The sequence below is a fragment of the Mirounga angustirostris genome, unplaced genomic scaffold, assembly GCF_029215605.1.
Source record: "Mirounga angustirostris isolate CCGP_5_RB_7025 unplaced genomic scaffold, mMirAng1.0.hap1 SCAF_13, whole genome shotgun sequence".
Taxonomy (NCBI): domain Eukaryota; kingdom Metazoa; phylum Chordata; class Mammalia; order Carnivora; family Phocidae; genus Mirounga; species Mirounga angustirostris.
Window position 1 is genome coordinate 71,170,869 of NW_026991721.1, and position 12,048 is coordinate 71,182,916.

The window sequence follows — 12,048 nt, forward strand, 5'->3', positions numbered from 1 at the left end:
TGAGAGTGTAAGAACATAACATACTCAGAACCTCCCAGGTTCACAGTGTAACTGGGCATGGAGGCTGGGAAGGGGTGGATAAGGCACAGTGATAAATAAGTCTGGCCAGATCCTTGTCCTCAAGGAGCCCTGGAAGGGTGTTATACAAGGTCAGTGACATCCAATTTTTAAGGAAGAAATAACTTTACAACAAAGATGAAGGTTGGAGGCAGGGAGACCAGGAGGCTACCGTAGCAATCCAAACAAGATGCAAAGGAGGCCTATCCTGGGGCAGTGTGACTAGAGAAGGTGCACCTGCTGGCCTCCGAGTTTGGTTGGATGTGGATAGTGAGAACAGGGGCTCTAGGTAGATGCCCAGGGTTCTGGGACAGACCAGTGTGGCAGTAGGTGGGGGTGTCCTTCATAGAGAATCAAAACAGGAGAAGGGGGAGGTTTGAAGGTAATGTTTTCCAGTCTGTGACATGAGAGGTCCAGAGAATAGATTCCTGGTACATAGTTGGACATACTGGTTTGGTATGGAGAGCGAGCTTCGGGCACAAAAGTACACGTTGGGGAATGATCAGCCGTAGGTGGTATTAGAAACCATGGATAAGATGGAGGAGTCACAGGCCAGAAGGCAGGAAAGGCAGCTGGGGGCTCTGTTGTAAAAAGGGCCTCTAATGGTCTGAGCAGATTTTATAAGGTAAGACTGCTTTGGCTCAAGAGGTTGCCCAAGTAAGACCTGTGTCAGAGGCTAATTCAGTAAATAAGCATTTGTGGTGCGCGTTCTACCTGCGTAGCTTGACACAGGAGTGAGAGCAGCGAACAGACCAGGCAAAGTCTGTTTTTGCCCTTACACAGCTTATCAGCTCAGATGAAGAGTCATGTATTTAGTTACTTTCCACAAGAGTAAGTGCTACAAAAGAAAAGTATCGGGTAATGTAAAGCGTGTGCTACAGGAGGGGCATGAGGTGTGGGGGGCTGGCGCTTGGTCTGTGGGCTCAGAGAAGGCACCCCTGAAGAAAAGACATTTCAGCTGGACCTCAAGGATGAGGAGGCAAGACCCAGGGGAAGGGATGGGGAGAGCCCTCCAGGGAGAGAGGGCAGGGTGTGCAAAAGCCCTGGAGGGAAGAGTTGTTGCTCTCTATCGAGGACCCAAGGATGCCTATGTAGCCTGAGAGAGCAAGACCAAGCTGGGTGCTTGAGGTGAGGTGGGGCCAGGAGGGACCCAGCTCCCCATAGCACACCTGGGAGCAGCTGTGCTAAGCAGACACCTGAAGGACCTGGGTGTGTAAATCCAGCTCTACTCCAAAAGAAAGCATTTTTTAAAAAATATCTAATTTTTTATTTGAGAGAGAGAGTGAGAGACAGAGAGCACGAGAGGGGTGAGGGGCAGAGGGAGAAGCAGACTCGATCCAGGGCTCGATCCCGGGACCCCGAGATCATGACCCGAGCCAAAGGCAGACGCCTAACCGGCTGAGCCACCCAGGCGACCCCAAAAGAAAGCACTTTACAGCAGCAGGATCCTCGAGTGAGTGGTGAACCACAGCCCAGAATCCTTTCCTTCACAGCCACGTGGCCCTGAGCAGCCCCGGGACCCCATCTCTGAGCCCACCAAGGGGCATTTATTGAGAAGCGATGAGGAGATGATTTTGTGCATGGTGAAGACAGAGAGAGTTGCCTGGATTCAGAAAGAGGCTGTTCAAGGAGAAAAGAGAGGCAGGGAAGTAGAGCAGCCAAGAAATCAATGTGTTTTGGTCAACACAACTCACCTGGGAGTATAACATTTTACTCCGGCAGCAACAGCAGAATGTGCCTCTTCAGAGCTCAGCACGTCCGGGAAAATCTCAGGAGTCAAAATCCAGCCCTGGCACATATTGGTCCCGACGTGTTTCTTTTGTGAAACATAACAAACCAATTGGGAAAATAACTTTAGAAGGAAACTTGATTGATTTCTCAAAGAAAGCAAGGACTCCCATGAAAATTTATCTTAAGTCTATTAAAGCCATTCTCCTAGGTGGCTTATAAGAGAAACTAAACTACATTGCATTTCCATTTTGCAAAAAGCCTTTAATTTGTTTTCCCACATTTTTGGCCTTTGTTTCCATTATTCCTGTCAGATTGCTTTATTAGGTGAAAAACTGGATGACCAGGTGTTGTAATTCACTGTTGTTTTTCTCCTATTGGTGCCGAGTATGTCTTTATGTTCCTTCTAGCCTCCAAATATATATTTTGTAGGAATAAGCTGTCTTATTCCAGGTAATGATTTAAAGATGAAATACATGTTCTTCCAGGTTTGTGGTCACACAGAACATTAAGAATTGCCAAAAACTTAATAATACCTGGCTTTAGCACTTGGTAACAAGGGGACCTCTGTTCCTCTGTTTACTCCTCTGTAAAATGGGAACAAATAAGCCTCCACTTAGTGAAAAGGGTCTTTTGGAAAGTGAAGGATACAATGCATGGAAGAGTGCTTTATAAATGGCGAAACCATCCTCATGTACAAGTATTTCTATGTTAGTAATTATTATCACTATGACCAAGAAGACTACCCACACTGACTCTCCTCTTCATTTCTCTCCTCTCTCTCAGTTTTTCCCAGACACTCATAAGAATAGCACCTCAGAGATGCAGGAAGAAGTGTCCATCCCCTCTTGAGTTTCCCAGAGGGGGGAAAATTATTTTGTTACTGTTAAAAATGTATTAAAACTGTCAAATGTACTTACAATGAGCCATCAAAATTCTGAAGCATATATCTCAGTTTTCCTTTTGTACAGTAATAATGTAAAACTCACAAGTTTTACAGAATGGAAAGGAAAAGAAAATGAATACTGAAAGAATTTAAATGGTGATATCATTGTCCAAGAATTAGAAGAAATGCCCATTGTTTAACATATAATAATGATTATATTGTTTTTTGTGTCTGTTGAGGGGTATACTTTATGTCCACTAAGTTTACATAAGCTAATACATTTTGTAAAGTCGATCCTCTTTTTCTCTCCCTCTCCACTCCACAGCACAATGAGAGCTCTGCTTCCCTCCTAACCTTTGCAGTGATTTCCATTACTGGATATAGGGCATTCCCTGCCTTTACAGATGAACTATGAAGAGTTATGCATTGACCATGAACTACAGGAATAAGAAAAGTTGAGATGCCCTAAGGCACAGAATAGGCCTTTTGTGGGGCAGGCAAAGGGAGGAGTGGCAAGAGAAGTTTTTCTCCATTCTGATTGCAAAATGCTTTCTCTTTCAAAACTCAGGTGACTGTGACAGATGGCGGTTCCTCTCCAAAACAGTCCACCATTTGGGTGGTGGTTCAGGTTTTGGATGAAAATGACAATAAACCCCAGTTCCCAGAGAAGGTCTACCAGATCAAGCTGCCAGAACGTGACCGAAAAAAGAGGGGAGAACCCATTTATAGGGCTTTTGCATTTGACAGAGATGAAGGCCCCAATGCAGAAATCTCCTACAGTATTGTGGATGGGAATGATGATGGAAAGTTTTTTATTGACCCTAAAACTGGCATGGTTTCTTCCAGAAAGCAGTTTACAGCAGGAAGTTATGACATCCTAACGGTAAGATTTTTCTGAACCTCATTAACATTCATGGGGGTGGTGGTGGGAGTTACTTTCTTACTCATGTATATTCATTTGAGTAATATATCTTTAGAGTAATAAGTACAGCCACACAGCTGTGGAAGGCTACTTTCTGCTTCAGTGATATTTTTATTTATTTTTTATTTTTAAAGATTTTATTTATTTATTTGACAGAGAGAGACAGTGAGAGAGGGAACACAAGCAGGCAGAGTGGGAGAGGGAGAAGCAGGCTCCCCGCTGAACAGAGAGCCCGATGCGGGGCTCCATCCCAGGACCCTGGGATCATGACCTGAGCTGAAGGCAGATGCTTAACGACTGAGCCACCCAGGCGCCCCTTCAGTGATATTTTTAAATAATGAGACCATTTCCTTTGGTTGTGTCCTATCAGCAAACCTCCTCTGTTCCCAGTACATGGCCTGTTCCATCACATACTCAACCACACTTCCTGCAGCCTTAAATCATTTCAAGGTACTCAGCATAGATGAAAACTGAGGGTAGGAGAATACCAGAGTGACATATTACACCCACCACCCAACATATCATTCACTATTTCCCCAAGACTTACCAAAGAAAACAACTCTTGTAATTGTTGACAGTGTGATAAGACAGCTGTGAAAATTGAGACACAAATCTCAACTATGCTTATTCTGCATAAGCTGCAAAAGTGAAAAAACTTAAGTAAAAAATGACTACATTTTTCATTGTTAGAGAATTAAAAGAAAAAAAAATGAGCACTATCTCAAATAGAGACTTAAAATTCCCATACCTAAGGTGCCGTCTGCTCCCACCATCCCCAACCACTTTAGAAAGGTAGCACCTATGCCAGAAAGGGGATTGGTCATCCTTACAAGTGTTGGGCACTTGCCAGGGTCCCAACAACTGTCAAGAGTCAGCTCCATCTGCTGTCCTTCTCTTAGTTTGCAGCCTTCTCTGCTGTATACAGTCAGTCCTGTATTATTTTAAAGGATGGTCTGAGTCCCTTGATTTGTCTTTTCATTCTTATGGTCTGGACTTGGGCTTCTTTCCCTACTCAATAACATATCCAGAACAGTGGGCAGAGAAAAGAAGATAATAAAAAACTGGCCCTTTTTCTGCCATTAGCAGCTCTGATGTAATATGTGCTACTATAGTTGTGTGACAATGGGAGTCTTTGAGGACTGGATGGACAGACTATAGTGGATATTGTTTGTGCTCCACCCAGATCCCCTTTACCAGGCTGATGCAGCTATGCCCCAACAACTATGAGTGTTGGCTGCTAAGAGCTCACATCTGCCCCCTTCTGGAGAGAATCATCCTTGGCTGAACTTCTTGACCCGGGAGGTCCCACACTCCCACCCCAGGCCAGCAGCCCCTAGCCGATGGCTAATTGACACAAAAGGCCAACCCCTTGCCTCTAGGTGGATTCAACCCAGCAGTGCAATTGAGGATTCAGAACCACCCCCCCCCCATTGGATCAGGCTGAGATTAAACTTCAGCTGAGACCACACCCTTGCTTACTATCTTTCTCCTGTTCAACCTGCTTCATTTCAGTCCCTTTCTCCTGAGAATACTCACCCCACCCCTGCTTACTATCTTTCTCCTGTTCATCCTGCTTCATTCAGTCCCTTTCTCCTGAGAATACTTACCCCCCCCCAAAATGATTTGTACTCAAATCCCTGTCTCAGACTCTGCTCCTAGGAAACCTGACCTAAGACATGTATCTTCAAGGGTCTTCCATCTCACAGGAATTTTCCGGAGCAAAGTGGCCATTCATGATCACATAGCATTTGGGTGCTGTGAGTTGTCACTGTTTTTAAAGGCTATAACAATTAGCCTTGCACCTATACATGTTATTTTTAAGATGTGGTATTTTAAAAATCCTTTTTTTTAATTGATTTTTGAAATTTTTCTGTCCGTGGTTTTTGCTTGTTGAACTTGAACCATCATTGAAGTCCAGGACAACATAGCAGTTCATCCTGCACAGCTGAGTGAGGAAACATGCTTTCTTCAGTTCTTAAATAAGACCATAGAGGAGAGTCATTAGTACCCTCCTCCCCATCCTGCTGTCACCAGGAGCCCACGCTTTCACCAAGAGAGTTCTTTGCCCCTTCAGAGTTGGCATAACTGAGGGGCTTCTGAGGCAGTTCGAGCAAGGCTGCTGCCTTTCCCACACCTATCGCATCACCTTCCTGGGATTCTGAGTGAACACAGTGCTTTCCCCAAAATAAAGCAGAAGGAAGGAGCTGCACAACACGACCACACACACGCTCTCATCATTCACACTTAAGGATTCACAGTGCACTTTATTCCCTTCAAGCATCACCACTAGAGGTACAAGGAATCAAATTAGCTATTCCTATTTATGTAGCTATCAGTCATGCCCATAAAACACTAAAAATGGGTAAGTGCATCTTTTGTTTTTCAAGTTTTCCACATCTGTAAAGTTGGTGGTGGTTCAGATCACCTTCCAGTGAATGCTATATGGGACCCCCCCACATGACTCAGTTGTGTCCCCCGATTCCTGAGTACATTCTACCCAGATCTCCACTCTCCCTTCCCTTGGCTGGCACTGTGATGAGGATGGATCCTTGGGCCAACACGGATGAGTGACAGACCCAAATTTCCACAGGGATCCGAGCTCTAAGACTTCTTTCTATGTTCTCTCCATGTGTGAGTAGATAAAGGCAGTGGACAATGGGCGCCCACAGAAATCCTCCACGGCCCGCCTCCACATTGAATGGATTAAGAAACCACCCCCCTCACCTATACCGCTGACTTTTGATGAGCCGTTTTATAACTTCACAGTCATGGAAAGCGATAGAGTCACCGAGATTGTGGGGGTGGTGTCTGTGCAACCAGCCAACACCCCTCTGTGGTTTGACATAGTTGGTAAGTTTGAGTCCTCCAGAGCAGTACTGGGCAATGTAATCATTGACTGGAATAACTAACAAAATAAATAAATAAATAAATAAATAAATAAATAAATAAATAAATAAATAAATAAATAATACAAAAAAAGAAAATACAAAAAATACAAAAAAGATAAAAATAAAAAAACAACCCACTAACGATTAGTGCTAAGATGAAAAGATGTATAGTGCTGGAATGCAAAAGAGCCAGTAAAATGAATAATCGACCTGTGCTTTCGTTCCAACTCTGTAGCTAAGCTGAACAGAAAGTGCTCTCTGGCTGGATTTTCCATAGTACGTTATTTACTGCAATCTTAATGTCTTTCTGTGTGTCATTTAAATTCTATTGTCACACTTGGCTAATCTCATTTCTAAATGTATTGATGGTACTAGACTTGCTGTCCTTCATTTCTCTCTTTTTCTTCACCTTTTTTCTGCATTCTGTTCTTTTTTTTTTTCTGCTCCCGACTGCCCTGCTTCAAGGTGGCAAGCATGCTCGAGAGATGTTCTATATTCTACAGACAGCTTGTGGGCAGAACTGTTCAACAGAAGGTACCCTTAGTGCAAACACATTTGCTAAAATACAGCTATCCAATCTGCCTTTTACAGGGTTTTTTTTTTTTAAGCAAATTATATTACATCTTTCATAACTGCCTGTGACAGTCTCAAGTGTAGCCCACAGATTTCATACAATGCCTCTAACAACTATTGCATTACTCGAAACCACTGACTCCTTTGTTTGAAGTTTGATGGGGTTTGGATTTGGGGGAGGGGTTGTTTTGATTTACTTAATTTTTTTTTTCTCTGCTTTTGAGGTATATGGGCTTTGGTTGTTCTGTTTTTATCATTCTGTAGGTTGGGTTATGTGACGGGGCCTTTTCCAATTGAGAAATAAATTAAAATTTATCCCAACACCTCTATTTTGCAGCAGTAGTGCCATTCATAGACCAGAAAGCTCCACCAAGAGGGCCCCTGGCTGCCTTCCACAAAAGGAAAGGCAGAAAATGGAACCTAGATATATAGCCAGTGAGAGCTTTCTACAAGAACAGAATAGAGAAAGCAGATGGAAGCGTGCAGGACAGACCTTGGGAGCCAACCTTTACATTCCTTGAAAGCAAGCAAGCAAGCACTGCAGGCTGCAAAAGGAGAGGGCAAAACAGCACCCCTGCCCCTGTCCCCCCCCCCCACACACACAGGCAGGGAGAGGTGGGGCAGGGCAAATAAGTGCCAAGGACCAGGAAACAAAACAGGCTGTAGCTCAGAGAGGAGAGCGGGGAGAGTGTGCCAGCCCCCGGACCTGACACTGGGTTGAGCTGGAGCTGACTTCCCACCGCTCTTTGTGGGAGGCCGGGAATCCAGAGACCGGGTCTGCAGGAATCATTTCCTTCCATATGTCCCTGCCTGGATCAGATGGGCAAGAACCTACCCCACTTCCCAGGAATGGCTGGATCTGGAGAAAGCATTTAGAACATTCCACATCTGTTTTAATGAGGCACAGAAAAAGAATGCCCCCTGGCCTCCAGTCAAACCTCTGTAGAAGGTCCTCTGAACTTCCCCAAAATGGGCGTGTTTTCTGCATATTTCATTTGCTGGAATGCCGGTAGAACATCTTTGTTTTACTTAGTTGGCATTAATCATACCATCCCTGTACATGGCCATCCTCATTCCGAGCTTTCAACTCCTTCTTCATCTCTACTTAAGGCATTTGAAATGGAACCTCTTCTGATCCGTGAAAGATGTCTTTGAGTCTGTATCTTCTCAGTAGTTTTCAGCCCATTAAGTTTTTATCTGATGCAGCTTCTTTCTTAGCAAAACAAAGGTGGCACGTGTGCATCACCTCGTTGTCTGTGCTATGGCCTTGGTGGTTCCTTCGCTGTCACTCCCGATTGGAGCCATCAAAAATGCGTCTCACTTTCTACATATGTCCCTGGTGCCAGGCCTCCAGGGGCATGTGCAATAGTGATTTCTCCTAAATAGCCCAGGAGCGCCTGGGTGGCTCAGTTGGTCTAGTGTCCGACTCTTGGTTTTAGCTCAGGTTGTAATCTCAGGCTTGTGCGATTGAGCCCCACATTGGGCTCCGTGCACAGTGAAGAGTCTGCTTAAGATTCTCTTCTCTCTCTGCCCCTCCCCCCATTCTCTTTCACTGTTTCTCTCTCTCTGAAATAAATAAATCTTTTAAACAATAAATAAATAAATAAATAAATAGCCCAGAGAAGAGTACAGTCAAAACCCAGCAGGCAGCAGGGCACCTGGCATGCTGTCCTGAGCTATGCTGTCTCTCATCAGCCACCTGTTTATCTCCCTCCTCCCTGACACTCCAGTTTGCAAGCTCCTCTACACCCAAAAGCACTGCTTCTCGCCCTTGTGTGATCCATGCATGCAGCCTCCTGCCCCATGGCACGGCCCACTACCATCCCCACCTGCCGCAGGAAGCCCTCATTTGTACCCCACTTCAAAAATCCTCCAAGCACACTTTTCTCTGACATTCAGTCCAACCAGCCATTTGACCCCAGATATCCAAGCCAGTTTGCAATTCCTCAGCATTCCTGCATGCATGTGTGCTCATGTGTGTGTGTGTGTGTGATTGTGTGTAGATAAGCATGCCTGGTAATGCTGCATGTAACCTTACCTGCATGTTTTCATGTTAGTATTATTACTGCTATTGTGTATTTTCATTTGTGTTGATCCAATCTCCATTCTTAATCTTTAAGGTCAAGGCCTTTGTCCCCTCATTCCTTCCTCCTGCCCATGCTTCTGTTGATTGCTTCAGGGTGAGTGGAATAAACAGTGGCAACCAATGGAGATGCTCCAGGCAGCCAATGCATTAACCCCACTAATGCCTCTTGAGACCAGCCCAGAGTCAGCACGACCTTCCACTGTATTCCCAGCCATAGCAACGATGGCACCTTTCACAAAATGAGAACTAGTCCAAGAAGAGGGGGGCAGTTTACAGATGACAACCCTCCCTGGATGGAATCCCTTCGGGCTGCTCCAGATATGTATCCACGAATCATTATCAAAAACATAGCACCAGTTACCATGTTTCTCCACCTTCATGTTTCTAAGTGCTACACTCTTCCTAATCCTCTCGGTGTCAGCGCATGGAGTAGTTCTCTTAAAGAAGACCTACAGCGTTGTCCCCCTAGTCTAGATGCTTCCATCACAGAGATTTCACTGTAGATCTGGTAACATCTTGCTGAGCTTCTCCTACAAATTGAACTTACTGGGCCCGATGCCCAAACAGAACGTGATTTTATTTCCACCCCCACATCTAGCCAACAACATCTTGAAACACCAATTCTGTTTCACCGCAGATGTTAAATCTTTTCCCCAGGTGCTGGGGTTGCTCTCAGGATCAACATGATCCCCCTTCCACCAAATCCCCCTTTTGAGAATCCTTTCTAATTGAACAGTCATTTTTTTTTCAATCTGCTGACAGTGTCTTTCCCCTTCTCTAAAAATCTATTGTTTTCTTTATCATATTCAGATGTTTCGTTCTCACTTTCAAGATTTCTTGCTTAGTTATCCTTGGCCATCCAGACTCTCCTCTCTCTTCCCTTTGGTAACTGAGCATCTTCCCTGGCCAAGCTAACTCAGAGGGAAAAGATAGGGAAACAGTGCTTCCCAATGCTTAAGAAACTTGGCAGTATATTATAGTCGAATGCTGGTGTATACCGTCGGCACGTATCTGGAATGAGATCTCAGGTTCAAGTTGCGGTCTTGCTTAGGTAAAGACTCTGCGACTCTTCCAAGGGAGTCAAGATTTTGTTGCATTTAGACACCTATACAGACATTCCAGGTTGCAAAGCATCCTGGCCTAGCACTTACAGTTTACAGATGCCATAACAAATGAATTCTCATTAAGTAAGCGGAAATAGTGTTTCTGCATGCTTTTTCCCCAGGAGTATAGTCTCCTCATTTCCATATTTCCAGATCTACCTGATTCTTGTTTAACTGCATTCCTTTCCCCTCACCATAATATAAATTCACAAAAACTGTGGCAAGCAAGATCTTGTTCCCAAGTCTGGACCCCTGTACCATGGATTTGCCAGTCACTTTCCTGTTCCTCCAAAGAACCACTGCTTACAATATTGTGTAGCGAGACCCTCTTCAAGCTTCTAGAAACAGAAGCCCAACTAGTAACCCAGTTAAGAAAGCTGTAATTAAAAGGAAACATAATAAAGTTCAGCTGTTCTGTGTTTAAACAGCCCAATGCACAGCATGTTCCTTCTCTGTGTTGAAAGGGAAAGAAAACGAAGGGAACAAAAATAACCCATAATCCTTTGTGGCTTTACCACATATCTTCACACTTCTCAGGAGACTATGGTTCAACCCAGCAGCTCCTTGATTTACATTCTTTTTAATGTGCACGCAATCTGGTTCGCAGCTCATTCTCCGTATCTTTATCCCAATGGCAAATATTTGTATTGTAAAGACCACCATTTATTACACACTTTAAACAATTCCTCTTTACCCAGGGTTTGATGGTGGACGCTGCCACCCACTTTTCTAGCTTTTTACCTGATACCTCGGTTACAAAAATGGTTTTTCTTGTAGATAGTAAGTACTTATAATATCTTTGCTTATTTTCCTTGAAAACAATTCTCTGATGTACTTACAATATCTTTGCTTATTTTCCTTGAAAACAATTCTCTGATGGTGCAAGCTAGCACATAGGTCCAGCTCTAGCCGAAAGACCTGTCCATGTTGCAGGTATATAAAGATCACCTTGGCTTTTAGGTGCTCATAGGCTCCTACAGACTTTGGGGTCTGGGCTGCTTCTGTCGCATAAGCTTACACCTGTCCTTCTCAAGCCTTGTCCCCAAGTGGAGCCATTCCTTAGGGTTGGATCAAGTGGGCAAGTGAAACTCTTTGGTGGCACTAGCAGCAGGCCTGGTCTCTGACTATAGATTGAGTCTTTTCTAATCAAGTGATCATATTTCCTTATCACAAAACTCTTACCCACCCTTCCTGAGAGAAGCCATGTCTGTGTACCATTTCTAACACACTTGCTTAACCATTAGAGTGGCATTTGCTCAAGGACATTCAACTGACATCAAATACTTAACTTCTCCTACTCTGCACTCTGTCACTAATTTGATCCCCCAAAGCCCTCCCTTTTCTCCATAGCGACAATACAGACCATAGAAGCACATCTGAAGAGGTTTCAGGGAAATAATACAAAGCCTAAAAAGTACCTTGTACATCGTTTTAAGAAAATGAATTTTTAACCAGATTCTAGAAGGGATTTTCCTTCCTACCACTGTTTCCTGACCTCTACCCAGCATCTCCTGCCTTCCATGTAAATATCCTTCTCAGCCCCATGTTGTGCTTGCTTCATTCCAAGACAGAAAATTATTCATGATCAAACCATAATTGGTGTTTAGCATTTTTCCTTAAGTTCGATGTACATGCTGAACTTGAATGAACAGCTTGTGAACGACTCCCTTAATTCATTGAGATTCAGCAGCTCAGTGTTTTGGAAGCTTCTCACATAACACTTCCCCCTTAGTGACTACTAGATTTTGGTTGGTGTTTTTACAATTACACACAGAGTAGAACAGAATCATATGCTAGGGGAGGGG

At 44.1% G+C, this 12,048-nt stretch overlaps 1 protein-coding gene across 2 annotated transcripts in view; it reads left to right on the top strand.

Moving 5' to 3' along the window:
• The window catches only part of FAT3 (FAT atypical cadherin 3), a 519,284-nt gene that overhangs the window by 392,873 nt on the left and 114,363 nt on the right, over window positions 1-12,048 (top strand). For both annotated transcript variants that reach the window (XM_045892830.1, XM_045892831.1), the window contains exons 4-5: window positions 3,240-3,554; window positions 6,233-6,443. In XM_045892830.1, coding sequence (XP_045748786.1) covers window positions 3,240-3,554; window positions 6,233-6,443 — 526 coding nt within the window. The remainder of the gene's footprint in view (window positions 1-3,239; window positions 3,555-6,232; window positions 6,444-12,048) is intronic.